Below are 21182 nucleotides of genomic sequence, written 5' to 3'. Positions count from 1 at the left end.
AACATCTAGCTTATCATTAAACACACTTTAAGACAATAACTTTGTGAGTCATTTACAATAGCAAATATGTATCTATCTCATTTTAATTGAGGAGAAAATTGGGGTTTTTTTAAGACTAGGACTAGAAAAAAATTCTTGTGTTTATTTTCAAGGCTGCCAAAGTAGAATAAATAAAAAATTAAGAAAAGATTTTATAAATACCAATAGCTAAATAATACAGGCAAAGCTCCAATGAAAAGTCTGTTTTAGGGTGCCAGCCTGAAATGTAGGATGAGAATGCCTAAGATTTTTAAAACTTCAGTGGAAAACAAAAGAGAAACAAAATTCAACCTCTAAACAATTCCTAGGAAAAGTAACCCCACAATTTTGAGCACTAACAGCACTTGGAATGTTGTAAAACTGGCCGCATTTGGTCCCTCTGGGTATTTACACCCCTTTAACAATTCACACCCTCTTCTAATTAAGAGGTAAAATCTGTTTTCCCAACCCTTGAATTTAGGATGCCTTTGTGATCTGTTGGCTAATCAAACACTGCAGAAAAGACAAGATGCCTGCTCCCAGCCTAGACCGCAAGACTTTGTCTAATCCTATTCCCTATTCCCTATTCACACATGCATGCACATAGAACCATACCAATGTCATGCAAACAAGCCCAAGGTGGCCTGCTGGATCATGAAAGACACATGGCAACCTCACCCATTATCCCAGACAACATCCAGTCAATCTCTTCAGCAGAGCCATTCAACTGAGTTATAATTGACCCCAGACACATGAAAGAACGTAGCCAAGACAGAACCCAGTGAGGCTCAGACTAAATCACCAGCCACATAACTGTGAGCTAAATAAGTATTACTGTGTTAAGCCATTAAGTTTCAGATAGTTTGTTATACAGCAATAGCTTACTAATACACAAGAGAGAAGGACACAATTTGACAGGAACCAAAAGGATCTCTGGAAGATAAGAATGTTGCCACTGACCTGGGAAACAAGAAACAGTAATAAAAGGAAAAACCAGTTTAAAAAAAGCTAACCTTGGAATTGGAGTTAACTTGAAACAGATAACAAATGTAGGTTACCCTTAAAAATAAAAAAGTAGGTTGCCCCTTCCTTGTGGAGAAACCTTTCCAAATGTTATTCACACTTCAAAGTTCAACTCAAATCACACCTCTCCAATAAAATTCCTTCTGATTGCCCCTGTCACCAAGGCAGGGTGATTTTTCCTTCATTAATCATGTATAGACAGTACATTATTGTATAAAGAGGCCTGGACTTTAATCAGTAAGTATAAATTCATATTCTAGGTTTATCAGCTATATATCCTTAGGCAACTTAATCTTAACTCTTTGAATCTGATTCCTCATCTCTTAACTAGAACATAGTAGCTCTCAATCCCACAGGAGGGCTGTTAAAAATGGATTCTAAATGTGTCAACATATTAAACACAAAATACATACTCAAAAGTATTAAACTGAATTTTGATTCGATCTTTCATTCATTCAACTTTGACTGGATTCCTAGTGTATGTCAGGTTGTGTGCCCGACACTGAAAAGGAACAATTACTAATGATACCACACACGACAGCCTTCTAGTAATATTTTTTCATTTGTATAGTGCTAAAATTAGAATGAGGTTAGAAATTATGGCTTATATCTCTTCATATTTCCCAACAGCGTGTGGCACAGTGTCTTGAACCTAACAGTTATAAAAATATTTGTGGGCAATTTAATTAAAAAATGAAAAGATTTCTACATATGTTTTAACATCTGTATCTCAAAGCAAAGCAAGAGCATCATCACTTCTAAAGCATAGCTAGAAGAAGACTCACTTGACAGCTCACATCCATTCCTGCTTCCAACAGCACCTGAACGACTGCTTTGTGACCATTGCGAGCAGCCAGGTGGAGTGGCGTGTGCTTTCTAGTGTTGCAGCTCATTAAGTTAGGGTGTGCACTGATGATCATTTTGACTACCCTAAGTCGTCCATAGAGGGCTGCCAGATCCAAAGGTGTTTCTAGCTTACTGTTCCTGATGGTAGGATCGGTGAGCTCTTCTAGAAGAACAGCAACTACTTCTGAGTGTCCATATTGAGCTGCACAGTGCAGGGCAGTTTCATTTTCATTGTTCTGTTAAGACAAAGATATGATTCAAGTTTTCAGAAATTCAATTATCAAAATCTAAACAGTAATTTAAAACCAGAGATACTTTGAAAGTGTAAGTTTAAGATTAATCTATTTTAATAAGTATGCCTAATAGAATATATGTTAAAGTATTTATCATTTATCGTACCAAAAAAATCACATTTTTAAATCATTTCAATAGGAAAAATCAGATTTTCCCCTGCTTTATATATTCCAATTTCTGGGAGTGATAAATGATTTAGCCATGTTAGTCAGTGGCCCTGCTGGGCGCAGATGGTCAGTGTTATCTGTACTGTGCATCACATCTCCATGACATTTGTTAATGAGAGACATTAATAACAATTATAACCCACTTTTAACAGACTGGCTTTCCAAAAGACAGTTGAGATGGTAAATTCTTGATAATGGAAGATTTACAGAAAGATTTCCCAAATTAAGTTTTCTTTTATTTTCCATATAAGTACAAATCATTGCTTCTTTCACAAAGAGAAACTGGCCCTAAGATTAAATCACACCTTTTTGAAATACAATTATGGATTGAGAAGCAGACTTAAACCCACTGCCAGACAAGTTACAAGGAGTATCACAGTATTACGTATGCACCTAATAAGGTTTCAGTTGAAAATCAAGATTTTCCTAGAAATTTAGCAAGATAAAAACTGTACCTGGATGGCTCTAGAGAGCATAATGCTAAGTGAAATAAGATAGAGAAAGACAAACACCATATGATTTCACTTATACGTGGAATTTAAGAAACAAAGAAATGAACAAAGAAAAAGAGACAAACCAAGAAACAGACTCTTAACTATAGAGAACACAGATGGTTCCCAGAGGGGAGTGGGTGGAGGGATGGGTGAAATAGGTGATGGCGATTAAGAGTACACTTATCTTAATTAACCCTGAGTAATACATGGAGTTGCTGAATCACTATATTGTACACCTGAAACATAATACTGTATGTTAACTACACCAGAATTTAAAAAAAATTTTAATGTTAAAACAGAGAAAACCAAACCCCATCACAAGGCAGATGACGCTTTCAGTAAATTTGGGCAGATGGGACAGGTAGATTGTATATGACTATGTCAGGAGGCAGAAGGATCAGTCAGGAGAAATGTAAACAAGAAATTTTAGTAACAAAAATGCAATGATCCTGAATGAGTGTTTGAGAGAGAAAGAGGCTGCCATCATCAGAGTCATCATCAGAGCTCACACTATGTACCAGGCACAGTTGCATCCCATTTATGTGTACTCATTTAATCTTCACTCTGAGAATAGATACTATTATTGCCACTTTACAGATGAGGAACTGAGGCACTGAGCAGTTAAATAACTAGCCTTCAAATATATAGCCACTGAGTGTTGGCGCCAGGATCTGAACGTAGGTAGCCTAGACCAAAAGTCACTGCTCTTTTTTTTTTTTTAAGATGTTATTTATTTATTTGAGAGAGAGAAAGAGAGAGAGTGTGTGTGTGAGAGAGAGAGAGAGAGAGAGGGAAAGAGAGAGAGAGAAGGAGCAGGAGGAAAGGGAGACGCAGACTCCCCACTGATCAGGGAGCCCGAGATAGATCAGGGCTCTATCCCAGAAGTCTGGAATCATGACCTAAGCCGAAGGCAGATGCTTAACCAACTGAGGCACCCAGGTGTCCCCCAAAGTTACTGCTCTTAATACCATCTTTCATGATAACAACCATTACTACTGTCATTTGGAGAATGTCTAAAAACTATATACATTGTCTCATTTCTCCTATACCACACTGCCTGCCAAGTACTGCCATGTTGTCAGAGAAGAACAGGAAATTAGTGTTCTGAAAGCAGAATTTCTACAGATTTTGCCCAAAAGAACACCAACTGAGTTGTAATACGCACAAGCTACTCAGATAGCTACTCTGACCACATAAAAGGACAAGTAGGGTTCATACCCAAACAAATTTTAATGTCCCCAAAAGTAATTCAGACTTGCTCTGGCTGAAGGATGCAGATTTTGAGAGTAGAGAGTTAAGAGCAGAGGGAAGATTTAAAAACTTCAAGAGAGGAGTGACCAAAAAAAAAAAAAAAATTAATGAGCACTATGAAAGACTTCTTACTACCTTACCTTCCAAATAAAAGTATCAGAAGAGTGCATTTGAAGGCCAAACCCAGAAAAAAAACTTACTCCTTGGAGACAATCAAAAAAAAATTAAGATCTGATAGATGGGGAATCCAGCTGAAGGCACTGTTTCTTCCATCATTTTGGAAGGAGTCATTCTTGCTCTTAGTTTGAATGTGTTGCTACAGTCTACTTCCTCACAGAGACTGACCACATACAGGTCTATACAGGTGTAGATTACCTGATTTTTCTTGTCTGGCTAAGTTTTATAAGCCTGATAAGAAAATCAATCTGTTACTCTATACCATAGCAATATGATATAGAAATATGCCTTCTGACCAAATCAAATTTTCCCTTGGGTGGAAGGAAATTCAATTTTCAAAACACAGCACTTCTTTGAGAAAAAGAAGAGCTAACTACAAAATAATGATTCCTCAAACACATCTCTACCTTTGCAGAGGCAATTGTAAGTGCAAAATTGAAACTTTCTCTATTAACACCAATTAGATTGTTCGGATCTCAAGAAAAATTATTTCAATCACGCCAAACTTACTCAGGAGAATATATTCATAAAGTTTATCCATGATCAACACATACTTGTACTGTCACATCAGGAAGACCACAACTGTGGTACCTTTATAAAAGGCATGATTGTATACATGTGTCTGTACTAACAAGTGATCTAAAAGAATCTGACTTGAAATACAGACTATGAAGAAGCACTGATTAATAATTGCTAGTATGTCTACAATGAACATTCTTGAGCATCTGAATTTCCTCTTTTTTACCAAATGGGTATCCTAAAAAAAATAGGACACTTCTACTTCTAGACAATGGGTAGCAGAACAAAACTGGCTGGCAAAAGCTATTTACCAAAAGATCTTGCTTCAACGTAAAACTAATAGAAACTAATATTAGTTAGGTTTGAGTTTTGGTAAATGGGAATATGCTTATGAGATAGGGCTCTTCTTGTTTTTGCCCTAATGTTTAAAAAAAAAAAAAGAGGAAAAGAAGGTAAAGGGGGGAAGAGATGAATATACAGAGAAACATAAAATGCAAACGCATATAACATCAAAAAAAGGAAATAATAAATCAGTTGACAAAAAATAGGAAGGCTGTAGCAATTATAAAAACCATTATCAGGGCAAGGTCTACTTTGTTTTCAAAATTACATTGTCCTAAATTGGCCACTAATTCTAGGGCAGTATAGAATGGTGACCTAGGTTGAAGTGCTAACACACACTTATTAGCAAGAGTAATCCACTTGATCTCTCTGAACCTATCTTATCTGCAAAATGTGAATATTACCCTCCCTATAAACCTTAGAGTATAGCTTATAAACCAAAAAGAATAACATGAAGGAAAATGCTTTGGAAACTTTAAATATCAAAACATAAGACAGAATTATTTTGAATGAAAGCTGTATTAGAAACCAAAGACTACTTTCAGAAATCAGAACTAAGTCCTGGCGGGGCGCCTGGGTAGCGCAGTGGTTAAGCATCTGCCTTCGGCTCAGGGCGTGATCCCAGCGTTCTGGGTTCGAGCCCCACATCAGGCTCCTCCCCTAGGAGCCTGCTTCTTCCTCTCCCACTCCCCCTGCTGTGTTCCCTCTCTCGCTGGCTGTCTCTCTCTGTCAAATAAATAAATAAATTCTTTAAAAAAAAAAAAAAGAACTAAGTGCTGGCAATTATACATAATCTTACTATCATAACATGGAGCATGATTGGTTAAGAGTTTGAGCTTTGCATTAGAAAACCCCAGATTCAAATACTAAGCGCATTTCTTAGTAGCTGTTATATCATGGGCAAGTTATTTAATCTAAGGTAGCTTCCCATATATAAAATAGGAACAATAATTAATCCTTTGTCAGGATGCAGTAGAGCTTTGTAAGATAACAGATGAAGTACTCTGCACACTGCCTGGCATATAGTAAACAATCCATAAGTGACGGGATTTATGATGACAATACCAATGTGCTATTGTGGAGGGCTCTGGAATTAAAGTCCAAGTCTGAGTTTTAGTCACTCAGTAATAATGTGTGGCCTTAGATGAGTTATTTAGCTTTACTGAGCCTGATTTCTCATCTATAAAATGGGAGTGATGATATCACTTCAAGGGTTGTGAGAATTAATTAAATAACATATTATAGGTAAAAGTGCTTAACATGGTACTTGGTATGTCAAGTACCATGTCTCAATATACCTTTATTATTTTCAATTCTCCCCTCTGTTGCTTAAATACATAAAGGTTTATAAGTAACTAGTACATTTCTACCCCTTCAGAGGGAGAAAAAAAGAAGTAAAGCTAAAATGAAAAGTTACTTTTACAAAAATAAAATTCCCACATCAGAAACTTAGGAGAAATGACACTAAATGACAGAAATACGTAAGCACTAAAGAAGTACTATATGCATAACAAACAAATACAGAAAGCATGGTATTAAAAATCTCAAGAAATTTTCAATTTATTTTCAGTAGAAACCACAAGACAAAGAAACTTTCAAAAACAAATGAATTCTAAGTGTTTTTTCTTATTTTCATGTCACTTAAAAAAAATTTTGCTTATAAAAGCTAATATCCTCTTGTTTAACCTTGGATTGTTTTTCCATCTCATTATTTCAGGTTCACTTTGGGGCATTCAGACAGTTTTAAGAATAACCACCAGATGGCTCATCCCACAAATGATCTTTTAACTTTTGATTTCCTGAAAAACAGAACAGCATTCCCATAAATTTCCCTTTAGCATGATATGCTGATAAAGATAGGATTTTTTAAAGATTGAATTTATGAATGTATTCACATAAAAATACACTTCATTTTGTAACCTATAAACATAGAAATTTTGTGATAATTAGTAATAAGACACTTCCAATCAATAAAACATTTTTCCTACTTAGAGGAACTTTATTTCTAAAACCGCATTTTTCTGGGGAAAAATGTATTTTTCATCCCTTTGGTGTTTGTAGCTAGTGCCAGTATTACTTTATTCTTTAGTCTGAATTCCAGTCAAAGGCCTGCAAAGTCTGTATTCATTTGAACACTATGCTAATTGCGCTTTATTAGATGTGCTTGCCCTAGAGTAACCACTTGCATTGATACTGGACAACTGCCAACCTGCAGCTTAATGCCATGGTTGTAATTCAATTGTTGGACTGCATGCTGGTTTTCAAATATAGTTTTACAAAATGGGAACAGTAGGGGGCATGCCGAGCTCAAGATGTTTGTTATCATACTGTATTAGAGGCCTGTATTTTACTTTCATAAGTCTGTGGTCTTACTTATTTAGAATACTGAAAACGGCATTCCTTTTTTAATATGTCAGTTACATGTAATATGGATATTAGCACTTGAAAATATTTTTACTTCATCTGTCAGTATATTGCTGCTGTGTTTACTCAACATATGCTGGGAATACATACAGGAAATTTTTAACTTAATATGTGACTACCAATTGTATTACTGTATTTTGCATTTTGATTCACAAAAGTGTATTTACTGTGGAAGTAAATGTAAATGGAAGCATTATGCAAATGAATCCATCATCATTGTTTTAAAATTTTACTAAGAAAATCTCTAATTCATATTACAAATGTGAATTCTGTTCTATCTTTAAATATTCAAAAACTACAAAATGGATGCTTATATAACATAGGCAAAAATATTAGTTACTTCCTTTATGTGGTATTCTCTTGTTAACAAATATCTTTACAAATGCCCAGCTTAGTACCTATGTACCTAATACAAGTGCCAAAGAATTTTTCAATTTGTCCTTTAGGAAATTTAACACTGAAAATGTCTTTGGCAGGGTAATGACAGAAATAATCAATTCTTCAATGTGGCTTTGCCTTTGCAAACCTCTAGAAGAACTACAGCATGAGCAAATATTTGACAACTGCACCTGTTCATTGACTCTGGAATGTGATGGTCCATGATGAATAAGAATCTTCACAATTTCTACATCTCCTTTCCAGGCAGCCAGATGAATGGGAAAATAACCTTTGTTGTCTGCTACATTTGTTGATGCCTCATACTGAAGTAGTTTGAGAACTATGTCCCTGGAAGGAAAAAAAATAAAAAGAAGAAGAACAGAAAAGAAAATATGCTAAACACACAGATTTCATTGAACAGATAATTACGAAAGAGTACTAGATGCTGACTGGAAATTTAGAGTAGGAGATATAAAATTTGGTGTAAGAGTTAGCCTATTCACGTTTGGCTATTTTACTTACCTGGAAAACCACCACCACACATACACACACAGAGCACGGACTAACCAATGAAAGCACTTAATGGAATTCATTTAGGAAAATTTATCTAATTTCATAATTGAATAAAATAAATAAAACATTTTCTAAAAATTCTTCTTCCCATTTTTTTTTTAAAAAGGAGATTTTTCTCAAATAGCCCCTACCTGAGATTTAGTGTGAAGGAAAAGCGGAGGATAAGCAAACTCCTTATTCACACACACACAAACACACACACACATACACACAAAGATCATACTACTAAGAGACATTTAGGTAATTTATGCATCATTCCTATACAGATTTGGAATAAGGAATTGAAGATGCATATAAAAGAGAAAGCAGACAGCGCAGTAGAAAAAGGGGGGGTTAATAACTTTTCAGCCATGGCATACAACGTATTTTGAATATGTGCTATTCATACTTCTGCACTCCTTCACCTCTCTGTTGCAAGCTTAAGAAAAAATTTCAAGAAGGAAATTCTTTCATGAGACAGGTTTCACCACTGATCCAGTATCAATTCATACTCAATATACCCTACCTATAAGCATTTTGTACTCAATCCCCACCAAGTTTTCAAAGTAAAAATTCTGAAGTGCAATACTCAATCTCAAGATGACTTATTAATTTTTGGTACACATTATATTGAATTTTGTATCAACCAATCAAAAACAGTAATTCTAAACAAAAACTGAATTTTTACTTGGAAGCATTTATGAAGCAAATTCTATTAACTCACAAAATGAAATCCCAGACAGATCTACTAATATATATATATATATACACATACAGTTACTATATATATATATATATATATATATATATATATATATATACATATATATATACATACAGTTACAATAAATTCTAAAGTTGTTTCTCATATATAACAAATCACTGGTAGCAAGAACGAATGTAACACAAAGAGCTAAATTTAAATATTTCATGAAGCCAGACATTAAATGTAAAATAACAAGAAAAATTGGAGGAAGTTTGAATAGAAGTTAGAAATCTAATAGCTACCCCCCCCGACACACACAAAATAGACATGATACCAACATTACAGTAAATGGTAAAATATAATGAATGCCCAGAATGTAGTCTAAACTTGTAAAGGAGAACAGAATATACCACCCCAAAACATACCTCTTTGGCATAATGATTATTTTTGGTTGATTATTATTTTTTAATTATGATATGTTAGTCACCACACAGTGCATCATTAGTTTTTAATGAAGTGTTCCATGATTCATTGTTTGCATATAACACCCAGTGCTCCATGCAATACGTGCCCTCCTTAATCGGTTGATTGCTTTTAAGAAAGAGTAGATGTTGTTAAACCTCTGAAAACGGAATAAAGTCACCCTTTTATAAGAGACATTTTTATCTATAAGGAAAACTCCATTTGTAAGGGAGTCTCCCTCTTTGTACCAGAAAATAATGGACTCTAAATCTCTAGAAACTCTTATCAAAGGAGAAGGCAGAAGCTTAAATCTGAGTAACAACCCCATAACTTGTTTATTTTGCTTTTCCTAATAACCTCCCATAACTAGTTCCCCTTAACAAACATCTATTTTATGTTTAGCAGGAAATAGTTTTTAAGGTAGTATCAGGGGCCATTAAAGAGAGTTAGCTCAGTTTTTCTGGGTATCTCCCCTGTATACACAAGAGGCATACATAATCCTAAACTTCTTTCTCCTGTTAATCTACCTTTTTATTATGGGGGGAGTGGGGGTTCCTCAGCTAATAACCTAGAAGGGAAAGGGAAAATTATTCTTTCTCCCCCACATATGAAACATTGGACTTAATAGATAAATGCATGAAATCATGATGAAAGAACCAAGAATATGTTGTAGAAATATTTAGAAAGTTCCAAGGAGTCCTAAATTTTCTAATGCTACGATTTCAGAGAAAATAAGAATAAAATCTCACTTTAATATTCTTTTTAAGAACCGGTATTATTTTATAAAACCTGAATTTAGAAGATTTGGATCTGAGTCCTAGCTACACAAACTACCTAATGATGTGACCCTAGAGAAATTACTTAGTCTTGTCTTTCTTTTTCTTTTCTGTAGGGGATATTGTAATAATAATAACACCTACTGGTCATGACTGGTAAGAGCTCTAAATAAGATCACAGAAGAGATGCCACTCAATAAATAGTAAAACACTGTACAAAAATATTAGTTCTTGTCCCAAGTGAAAACAAAATCCTTTAAGAGGCACCTGGGTGGCTCAGTCGTTAAGCGTCTGCCTTCGGCTCAGGGCATGATCCCGGTGGTTCTGGGATGGAGCCCCACATCAGGCTCCTCCACTGGGAGCCTGCTTCTTCCTCTCCCACTCCCCCTGCTTGTGTTCCCTCTCTCGCTGGCTGTCTCTCTCTGTCAAATAAATAAATAAAATCTTTAAAAAAAGAAAGAAAGAAAGTTGGAAAGAAAGAAAGAAAGAAAGAAAGAAAGAAAGAAAGAAAGAAAGAAAGAAAGAAGAAAGAAAAAAGAAAGAAAAAAGAAAGAAAAGAAAGGAAAGAAAGAAAGAAAACAAAATCCTTTAAAAATAAAAATGCTTCCAGCAAATCACCTTTGCAAAAACAAATCTGAAAATCAGACGGACCCTTGAAGGTTGTCAAGTGCACATATTTCTCCTCATCTCTGCCATGCAAAAGTTACTATATAGGGTCTTCTATTCTGAGATAAATAACTACAATTTGGTAAGAAAGATTCAATACCAATGAATTAAAAAAGCAGTTAAAAATCAGAATATTTGCTTTAAAGTTCCAACTTTCTACTACTTACTAATTTGGTTACTTTGGGCAAATCAAATAGCCTCTGTCAGTCTTTCAGATATTGCTAAAATAGAATTCAGAGACTAAATCTTCCTGCCAGTCTCAAAAGGGTTGGTGTGAATCAAATAAAAAATAGGTATGACTGTAAAATTGTATACAAACAAACAATATTCTCAAGGCAAGCTACAGCAATGTTAAGCAATCCCAGTGATTTTTTTAAATGAAACACTTCAGCATTTAAATAAAAGGTAAAATAATACCAAAAGAAAGCAGTTAATTATCTGGATCTAAAAAGTAGAATTTACACTATTCACAAAACAGCCTTCTCCAAATTCATATATCAGAGAAAGTTACTTATGTGAAGAGTTTTAACTTTATTCCTCAATGCCTAACCAATTAAAAACATAATATGAAACTTCTAAAAGCATTTACTTTCAAAGGATAAAGAGGAAAGTTTATTGGGTTTATCAATCCTATTTTCTTTTACTCTCATGAAATCCATTCAGAGTTTAATTTGTTCTTTGGCTCAATTCTTGTTGAAATTTTCTAATAATATATGTGGTATACGTTCATTATTTATCAGGAAGATTGATGAAACAGTGAAAAAACTAATTTAACTCACGTTTGTATTGTGTCATATTACCACTACCTAATATTTAATTCTGAAAAGAATAAACTGTATGCCTATGAAATTGCCTTTGGTGAACAAAACAATCCCAACTAAACACAATTATATTTTCTTTTTTTAAAGACTTTATTTATTTGAGAAAGCGAGTGAGATAAATAGAAAGCACAAGTGTGGGGAGGGAGAGGGAAAAGCAGACTCCCCACTGAGCAGGGAGCCCAACTCAATCGACTCAATCTGGGCTACATCCCAGGATCCTGGGATCATGAACCAAGCTGAAGGCAGAGGCTTAATCGACTGGGCCACCTAGGCTCCCCTCTATTTACATTTTTTAAATATATATGTGTTACTAAATTTGTTATTTTTTAAAAGATTTATTTGAGAGAGAGAGAGAGAGAGAGAGCGCACGCATGCCAGCAAGAGAAGAGGCAGAGGGAGAAGGAGAAGGAGAGAAGCAGACTCCCCCCTGAGCAGAGAGCCCTGCAGGGGGCTCCATCCCACAACCCTGAGATCATGACCTGAGCCAAAATCAAAAGTCAGATGCTTAACCAACTGAGTCACTCAGGTGCCCCAAACTTGTTCATTTTTGAATTTAAATTTATTTTAAATTTTTATTTAAGGTGTACCTTTCATCTTATTCAGACATAGCAGCTAATAACCTGTCATGGCTCAGATTTCTAATGTGAAAACATATTTTCTGATAAAAATGTACCTGTCAGTTTTATTGAATCATAAATAAAATATTAACCAACTGTCATTTATACATCTTATGATGTATCCATGTATATCACAAGTAACAATGTATTAAGCAGGCCCTTTATCTCCATATTCATTAAGAATAAATTAAATTTCAGGTCCTATTTTTAATATCTAAACTATATTGGTATTTAACATTAAGATCTTACCGAAATCAGTATTTTCTTTTTTTTTTTAATTTTATTTATTTATTTGAGAGAGAAAGAGTGAGAGAGAGATCATGAGCAGGGGGTAAGGGTAGACAGAGAAGCAGACTCTCCACTGAGTAGGGAGCCTGATGCAAGACCTAATCCCAGGACCCTGGGATCATGACCTGAGCTGAAGTCAGATGCTTAACTGACTGAGCCACGCAGGTGCCCTATTGATTTTCATTTTTATTTAAGTTGTACCTTATATCTTTCAGAGGTATCAACAAATGAACTTGTTGACTGTGCTTGGTTACTAGGCATGAAATATTAAGTTATACTGATGAACAACGTTCATAAAATAGCAAACAGTGAAGTAACGTCTATATGTTGATCATAAAGTGACATTCTTTCTTATATATAGCATTTCATAAATACAAACTGCTCTAAAATCCTAAAGTAAATGTGGTCGATGAGCTCACAGAAGAAACAACTCCATTTCCCAGGAGTAAAATAAAATATCTAATTAAATTTAATAATAATGCAATTTAAATCACTGCAACATTTTACAGCTTGAGGCTAATATATAAGTTCAGGTAAAAATAGGAATTCTAAAAGTATTGATTTTTGCTACTATATTTGTTTTGATTTCTGATAGATATAAATACACTTCTAATTCATATGAAATATCTTTTAAGAAGTTTCTGGATATGTTCTGGGCAAAATTAAGTTAATTGGGAAGGTTCAACATTCAAATTTCTTTACTTCAAAAGCAAATTTCCCTATAATTAAATCATAACCAAAGACATTTATTTTGTTCCATCCTCTCTCGTTAGTAGTCCAAAGAACTTTGAAATAAATGCAAATCATCTTCATATGGATATAGTATTTAACAAACTAATGAAATTCCCACATTAATTAATGCCCTTTTGATTTCAGACTTTCTTGAAGATTTTACTTCTCCCTAACAGAAATAGAGTTGCAAACGTGTTTGATATGGTCAAAAGACTTTAGGACAATCCACTCCATTTTCTAACTGGAGCACCTTTTTATACTGAATTCACTCTCATAGATTTCCAGGGAGAATGAACAAGAGCAAATTTTAGCTACTTAATATCCTTATCCAGGAAAGAAGCAATCAGATCAAAGTTATTTCTAGGTTATCCAAAGAAAAAGTTCATGGACCAGACTATATAAATTTTTATATGAAGTTCTCTTCTTTCATTAGAAAACTTAAGAAAGAGTAAATCAAAAATACACATAAATTACTATCTGGATTCTAGATATTAATAATTTGAGCTACTGTTTGGATTTCAGATAATGGAGTCTAGGATTCAAGCATTAAATATTTAAAGAATGAAAAGCAAGAACAGCAAATACTTAAAGCCCACACACAACAAAGAATATACATATTTTGAAGATATAAACGATAACGATTTAGTGCTGACAGTTCTCAAAACAGCATCCAAGAATCACAGTGTGCCCAATACAGTTTAATGAGATGAAACTTAACAAAAAGAAAAGGAATAATTTGCTAAGAGAAGGAGAACTGAAATACGAATACACATGTTCAGTAAAACCTTATAGTGAACAGTAGGATTATTATTAAAGAAGAAAAGAGGAAAGGAAAGGAGAGAGGAAGAGAAAGAACATGGGACAGAGGAAGGAAGGAAAAAGGGAAAGAGATAGGGAGGAATAAAGTGGAGGAAGGAGGGAGAGAGGGAAGAAGAAAGGCAGAAAGGCAAGCCAGCTGGCTGTCTAATGTCTCTTCAGAAGAGAAGAGAACCAAATTTGTAGCAAAAATACATGAGAGAGAAAATGAATCCTTCATATTATAAAAAAGAAAAACAGATAGGTCTCTTGCCTATCTACTGAAATAACTTACAATCAATTGCTAGTGGATTTTGTTCTACTGACCACGTTTTTTTCTATCATTTGAAGGTAATAATTTTCTAATCTGCAATTACAAATGATCCAGGAAATCACTAACAGAAGTACATTTTCTATTGTGTTCTGATTTAGCTGAGTGAGGATGAATTGTTCATTATGAAATAATGTATTTCAGGTACAAAATGCTGCTCCACTTGTGGATTAACTAGAGCTGATAAACAAGAGCCCCCAATAAAACATACAAAGTAAGAGGATATAAAACAGGCTTAATCGTATGAAGGCTTAGACTGTATGTTGAGGGTAGGAGAAAAGCCTGTGTTCCAAGCAAAATAAGAAGCTACACATCCCTGTAATATTACTGCTAGCTCTGTGATTCTGTGAACTTTAGCCTAGAAATCATAATGTTTTCGGAAACAATCTACAGCTGATGGCTACAACAACAATCGCAACAAACATGGAAATGATGTTTCTGTGCTGACTGCTAAGGCTTGCTTGGGAAGAATACAAAATAATCAATTGCTCACTACCTTGCTAAGTGAGAATAGCAGAGGCAAAGAAAAGAAAAAAACCATTCTTCTCTGGTCTGAGATATATACTATGACATTTTTTTCTCCTTCAAATATCTTTTCTTAAGCCAATATTAAAATTAGCATTCTATGTGAACACACAAGTTGATGATAATGGGAGGCAGCCCAGAAATAAATAATAGAACAGAGAAAAGCCAGCAAAAGTTTAGAAAACTGATGTGCATAGAGCCACAAAAGGAAGATAATGTAGAGTATTGGTAAAAGCATGCATTTAGAACTGAAACACATAAACTCTAAACACAGCCCCACCTTAATATCTAAGTGATCATTATGTCATTTATGCAGAATGGACTTATTTCTCCATCTATAAAATGAGGGAAGGGAGGGGGCAGGACTGAGTAAACCATCTCTAATTTTAAAAATCCGTGGGTAATTTAAAGAGCTATTACACTCTAGATGAAAATCCAAATTTCAGAATTGTAGCATCATAGTACATAACCGAGCCACAAATACCAAAACAGTGTATCATAAAATGTTATAATTGAAAGGAACAATGAAAAATATCCAGCCTATGTATTCATTATACTGAACTGAGCCCTAGATGGGTTAATTAAATGGCTCAAGATACGTAACTAGCAGAGATGGGAAGATGGGATTAGAATTCTCCTGCTTTTTTCCAATGCCTATAGAATGACACTGAGTAAAATCTTTCTAGAAAGTGTTAAAAAGATGAGATCTTCGTATAAAATCAAAGCAGAGACACATAATTCTCAGGGAACATCTGCAATTAAAGCGATCTTAAAGATGTCTAAGATATCTAGTTAAATCCCCCTCTCTTTATGATTTTAATGATTGCTAATCAGTTTGCTTAAATTATCTTTACTTTGTACATTGTTAATAGAAATGAAAAATTATGCAGTGGGCCATAGGGAAACATATCTCAATGGTTAGAACTTGATAGGCCATCACGTATAAATCAATAACATTTACTAAACACTGAAAACCACAGATGGATATGAATGCTAATCCATTTTGGGACAACATTATTTTGAGAACTGCTTATAATGACAAGCAAAGATAGAACAAGAAAAGTAGTATAGCTCCAATGCTCAGGCTGAAGATCTTCTGTCCATTAGATCTGATAGTTTGTCTTTCCAATTATTTTCCCAACTGGAATTCCCCAAATGCACCATTAAGATGATCAAAGAAGCCAACTGCATTGTATTTCTTAGGCTGATTTAATTTGCCTTCATTCCTGATAACCCAGGTACAAAGAAGAATAAAGAGTAATTCCTTTAAAACATTCAGATGATAGGGACCAGTACACATTTTACACTCTACAGAAGGACAGCAATATATTTTGAAAAAGACCCAGCAAAATAAAAGGTTCTGAGTTAGATGTATAAGATAATATAATATAGAATAGGGAGTGGATAAAAAGAAATGTTGTTTGGGAATTCTAATACTAAGAATCCAAATGATGAAACATTATGTTTATGATTATATGTATATGTATAATTATACATGGGTAGATATAGATATATCACCACATCCAAACAGAATGATAATATTAGATTTATGCAAAAAGTTTAAAAATAAAAAATGTCATAGTGATAAATGATGAAAAGGGCGTTTCTTGTGTGAGAACTTTAAAGCCATAAAATGTTATCAAGTGTGACTTGATCTTGTGTCTTAATTCACAAAATAAAGGAACAGGTGGGAAAGCAAAGGGTAACTAGTTTTTGGTTTTGTTTTTTGTTTTTTTTTTTTGGTAACTAGCATTTTTAAGGCAGTAATTACTATATCTAAAAAAAACTCTGATAAAATGGGGGCACCTGGGTGACTCAGTCAGTTAAGAACCCAACTCTTGGTTTTGGCACAGAGCATGATCTCATGGGTCATGAGATCGAGCCCCAAGTCAGGCTCCACGCTCAGTCTGCTTGAAGATTCTCTCCCTAGGCCTTTCCCATGGCATGTGCATGCACACACACACTCTCCCTCTTTTTCTAAAATAAATAAATCTTTTAAAAAATGAAGTAAAAGTAAAATGAAATGATCTAACTCTGGGAAGACTAATAATTTGGATCATTAGAGCAAAGGAAAAACAGAAAGGAAAGGGAGACATGAAAAGAGTCCTTTTCCTTCTGACGGGGGAGAACAGAACATCTAAATCATTCAGACTCCTCACACTTTGTCAGTAAACCATTAGGTAACCTAGATAAAACACTAGAAATGAAATGATGGTTATGGTTACACATTCTTTCACTGTCCATACTGTAGGCTATCACAGTATTGAAACATAATTCCACAGGTTAAAGAAATTTAAAACCAGAAAGACTATCTTGAATGACAAAGAAAAAGCATGTTACCTAAATTTGAAGGATTTTGAAGTGGCTCATATTCATAGTAAGAACCTATTAAGATTTTACTCTTGGTGAATACTTCCCATGTTCGATAAAGACACCCAAAAAAGGTAGGATGATGTTACTAATTGGTTTTATTCCATTCCCCCCTGAAAGCTACATATAACTAACATGTCCTGTCACTTCTCTCATTCTCCTTGTGTGATATTTGACTATTTTAGAACAATTCTCTTGGTTTATACTCTGCACATAATCATCCACAGCAACATTCCTAGCAAGTTTAAATCGTCATTGTTGCCACCTGGTGCCTCTTCAAACTCACCTAAGCCCAGGAGACTCCTGGCAACATGAGATAGGTATCATCAACATAATCAACTTCATCACATGTAACTAAATACACCAGGTTTCTAGTCCAAATAAGTAGCACTTACTTATGTCCATTTAAGGCTGCATGGTGTAAAGCAGTGTAACCCGAACTGTCTGTGCAGTTCACATTGGGGCCTCGCCAGATGCTGCAAATAAAGCACAAGCGCAGAGTTAACAGTTAAGCAGAATCGTGCTTTGAAAAACAAAAAGAAGCCTCATAGTCCCACAGCCAGCAGCATGTTGCATAAGAAAATTCTAGTCATGTAGAAAATGAATGTCATCTTTCATGCATTCTCCTTGGAACAATAACTTCATTTATTTGATGTAAGGAAATTATTAGGAAATATAACCACCTTCAGAAATTATTAGTGAATGTAGGACTACTGCCATGTACTAAAATCTGAATCCAAAAATTCCCTATTACTTTATATAAATACTTAAATATTGGAAGCAATTAACACTCAGCTACTATATTCTATACCAAAGAATAAAGATTTATGACACATGCCTCCTCCATTTTAACACAATCCTTCTGAGATGTCAGAGATTTATATAAGTTAAAAGATATTTCTGCATTATGGGAAGAATATAAACTCTTCTTGCTGTTCAAATGCTACCAAGAAAATCAATATTTCATACTTGAAAATATAATTGAAGATGTGGACTGTTGTAAACCACAAGAACATTATAATAGTTTTGAAGATATCATTTTACAATACAACATATTTTGAAGATAATGTAACTACATAAAATAGTCCATTTTATCCTTGATCACTACTATTACAGAAACTATTTTTAGCTTTTGAAAACATAAGGCACTGAAAGCCACTTTTTAAAAACCAGATCAAAAAATTATTTTATCTGACATTCTTGACAATATTAAACTCATAAAAACTAAGGTCTAGAGATCTTCAGGTAAGATGGCAGAAGAGGACCCTAAATTCACCTCCTCTCACAGATACTAGGTAACACATCAGTGCAGATAACCTAGAAAACAATCCGAAGACTGGCAGAACAGACTCCGTACTTAAATGTCAAGGAGAGGCAACACCTAAGACGGTAGGAAGGGCAGAGATGCAGTGGGGAGCTAAAAACCCCTTGGGTCTGGCTGCCAGAGGAAGGGAGCCATAGGCACACAGAGGGGTGAGAAACAGACTAACATACTGGGAAGCCTGCACAAAGAAGATGAATCTCCACAGCAATTAGCTTTGAAAATCAAAGGGACAGAATTTTGTGAGTTCTTATAACCAGCAGGACTTAAAGCCTGGAACTTTAAAAAGTTGGGAGAGGGAGAGCCCAAAGGGTGAAAGGAAACTGAGTTCCTGCCCTTAAAGAAACAGCACAACAGTCCTCAGAGATATAGCTTAGAAGCAGCAGTTCGAAAAACACATGGGGTGCACAGAAGGGAGAGTTAATTACTAAGCTCAGAGTTCCTGAGGGATTTTCCAGGAACAAAAGAGCTGGCAGGTGCCATTTCATTCCTACCCCCTGCCTCCCTACCCTCCAATAATCACACAGTCACCTGTGGGAACCAACAGGGGCAGGCATTCACTACTTAACATGCTTACACCCCACCCTGCCCCCTCCAACCACACCTGCCTCAGTCCAGGGACAGCACATCCCCTCCACCAGAAGATCAGTACAAATCTTGCCAACCGTGTATCTCCTGACCTCCCATGGAGAATACTGGCACCCTGTTAAAACTGCAACCCCCACCTGCACACACACTGTGGAGTGCCCCTGCCAGACTGGAGCTCTGCCGTGGCTACATGTCCCTACATATTCATGGCTACTGTGGAGGAGGACAGGTGCCACTTCATTGAAAGTAAATGCCCTGCCCACTACTTTCAAGAGCAAGAGACCAGCTGATTTTCCTAACAAAGAGAAACAGACAGAGAGTTAGGTTAAGTGAGGAGGCACAGGAATATGTCCCAAAAGAAGGAAGACAAAATCATAGCAAGATACATAAGCAAAATGAATATAAGTGATATCCTGAAAAAAAATTTAAAGTAATGATCATGAAGATACTCACTGGACTTGACAAGAGTAAAGGACATTAGTGAGACCCTCACCACAGAGCTAAAACTAATCAATCAGAGATGAACAACACAATAATTGAAATTGAAAATACACTCAACAGAATAAACACAAGCTAGAGATGCAGAAGAATGAATTAGAAACCTGGAAGTTAAAGTAATGGAAAGTAATCAAGGTGAGCAGGTAAGAGAGAAAAAAAATACTATGCAAAATGAGAGCAGAGGTAGGGAACTCAGGGACTCCACAAGCATAATAACATTTGCATTACAGGAATTCCAGAAGGAGAAGAGAAAGAAAGGAAAGCAGAAAATGTATTTAAAGAAATAATAGTTGAAAACTTCCCTGACCTGGGCAAAGAAACAGATAACCAAGTCTAGGAGGCACAGAATTCCCCAACAAAATCAACGCAAAGAGGTCCACACCAAGACACATAATAATTAAAAGGGCAAAAATTAGTGAGAAAGAAAAAATTTTAAAAGCAGTAAGAGAAAAGATGACAGTTACATACAAGGGGAAACCCCATAAGGCTATCAGCAGATAGAAAATTTGAGGCCAGAAGGGAGTAACATGATATATTCAAAGTGCTGAAAGGGAAAAATCTGCAGCCAAGAATAATTTACCCAGCAAGACTATCATTCAGAACATAAGGAGAGATAAAGAATTTCTCAGACAAAAACAAACAAATACAAACAACAACAAAAACAAAACACCCACTAAAACTAAAGGAGTTCATGACCACTAAACCAGACCTACAAGAAATATTAAAGTGAGTATAAATGAAAGACCATAAGTGAGGGTATAAAAAGTAAACTCAAAAACAGTAAAAATAACTATCTGTAAATATCAGCCAAGGGATTCACAAAATAAAAAGATGTAAAATATGATACCATATACAGAAAATGTACTGGGGAAAGGAGTAAAGAATGGGTTCAAACAAGTGACCATCAATTTCATATAGACTGCTGCTACATGCAGAAGTTATATACAAACCTAATGGTAACCAAAAATCAAAAGCCAATAATAGATATGCAAATAAAAAGAGAAATGAATCCAAGTACCTCACTAAAGAAAGCTGGAAAACCATGAGAGAGGAAGAAGAGAAAGGATGAGAGAAAACTACAATAACAAGTAACGAAGTCACAGAACAAGTTACAGAAAACAAGTAACAAAATGGCAATAAATACATATCAATATTACATGGAATGTAAATGGACAAACTGCTCCAAAGACTTATAGTGACA

General features: G+C 35.0%; 1 protein-coding gene across 5 annotated transcripts in view; it reads right to left on the bottom strand.

Annotated features, from left to right (window-relative positions):
* The window catches only part of ANKS1B (ankyrin repeat and sterile alpha motif domain containing 1B), a 1053061-nt gene that overhangs the window by 881398 nt on the left and 150481 nt on the right, over positions 1-21182 (bottom strand). For all 5 annotated transcript variants that reach the window (XM_044384492.2, XM_044384493.2, XM_044384494.2 and 2 more), the window contains exons 2-4: positions 17970-18050; positions 8125-8281; positions 1827-2123 (exon numbers count right to left, since the gene is read on the bottom strand). In XM_044384492.2, the coding sequence (XP_044240427.1) occupies positions 1827-2123; positions 8125-8281; positions 17970-18050 (535 nt within the window). The remainder of the gene's footprint in view (positions 1-1826; positions 2124-8124; positions 8282-17969; positions 18051-21182) is intronic.

The sequence above is a fragment of the Ursus arctos genome, unplaced genomic scaffold, assembly GCF_023065955.2.
Source record: "Ursus arctos isolate Adak ecotype North America unplaced genomic scaffold, UrsArc2.0 scaffold_21, whole genome shotgun sequence".
Taxonomy (NCBI): domain Eukaryota; kingdom Metazoa; phylum Chordata; class Mammalia; order Carnivora; family Ursidae; genus Ursus; species Ursus arctos.
The sequence above is the reverse complement of the archived record's forward strand: the minus strand, read 5'-3'. Positions and strand labels throughout refer to the sequence as shown.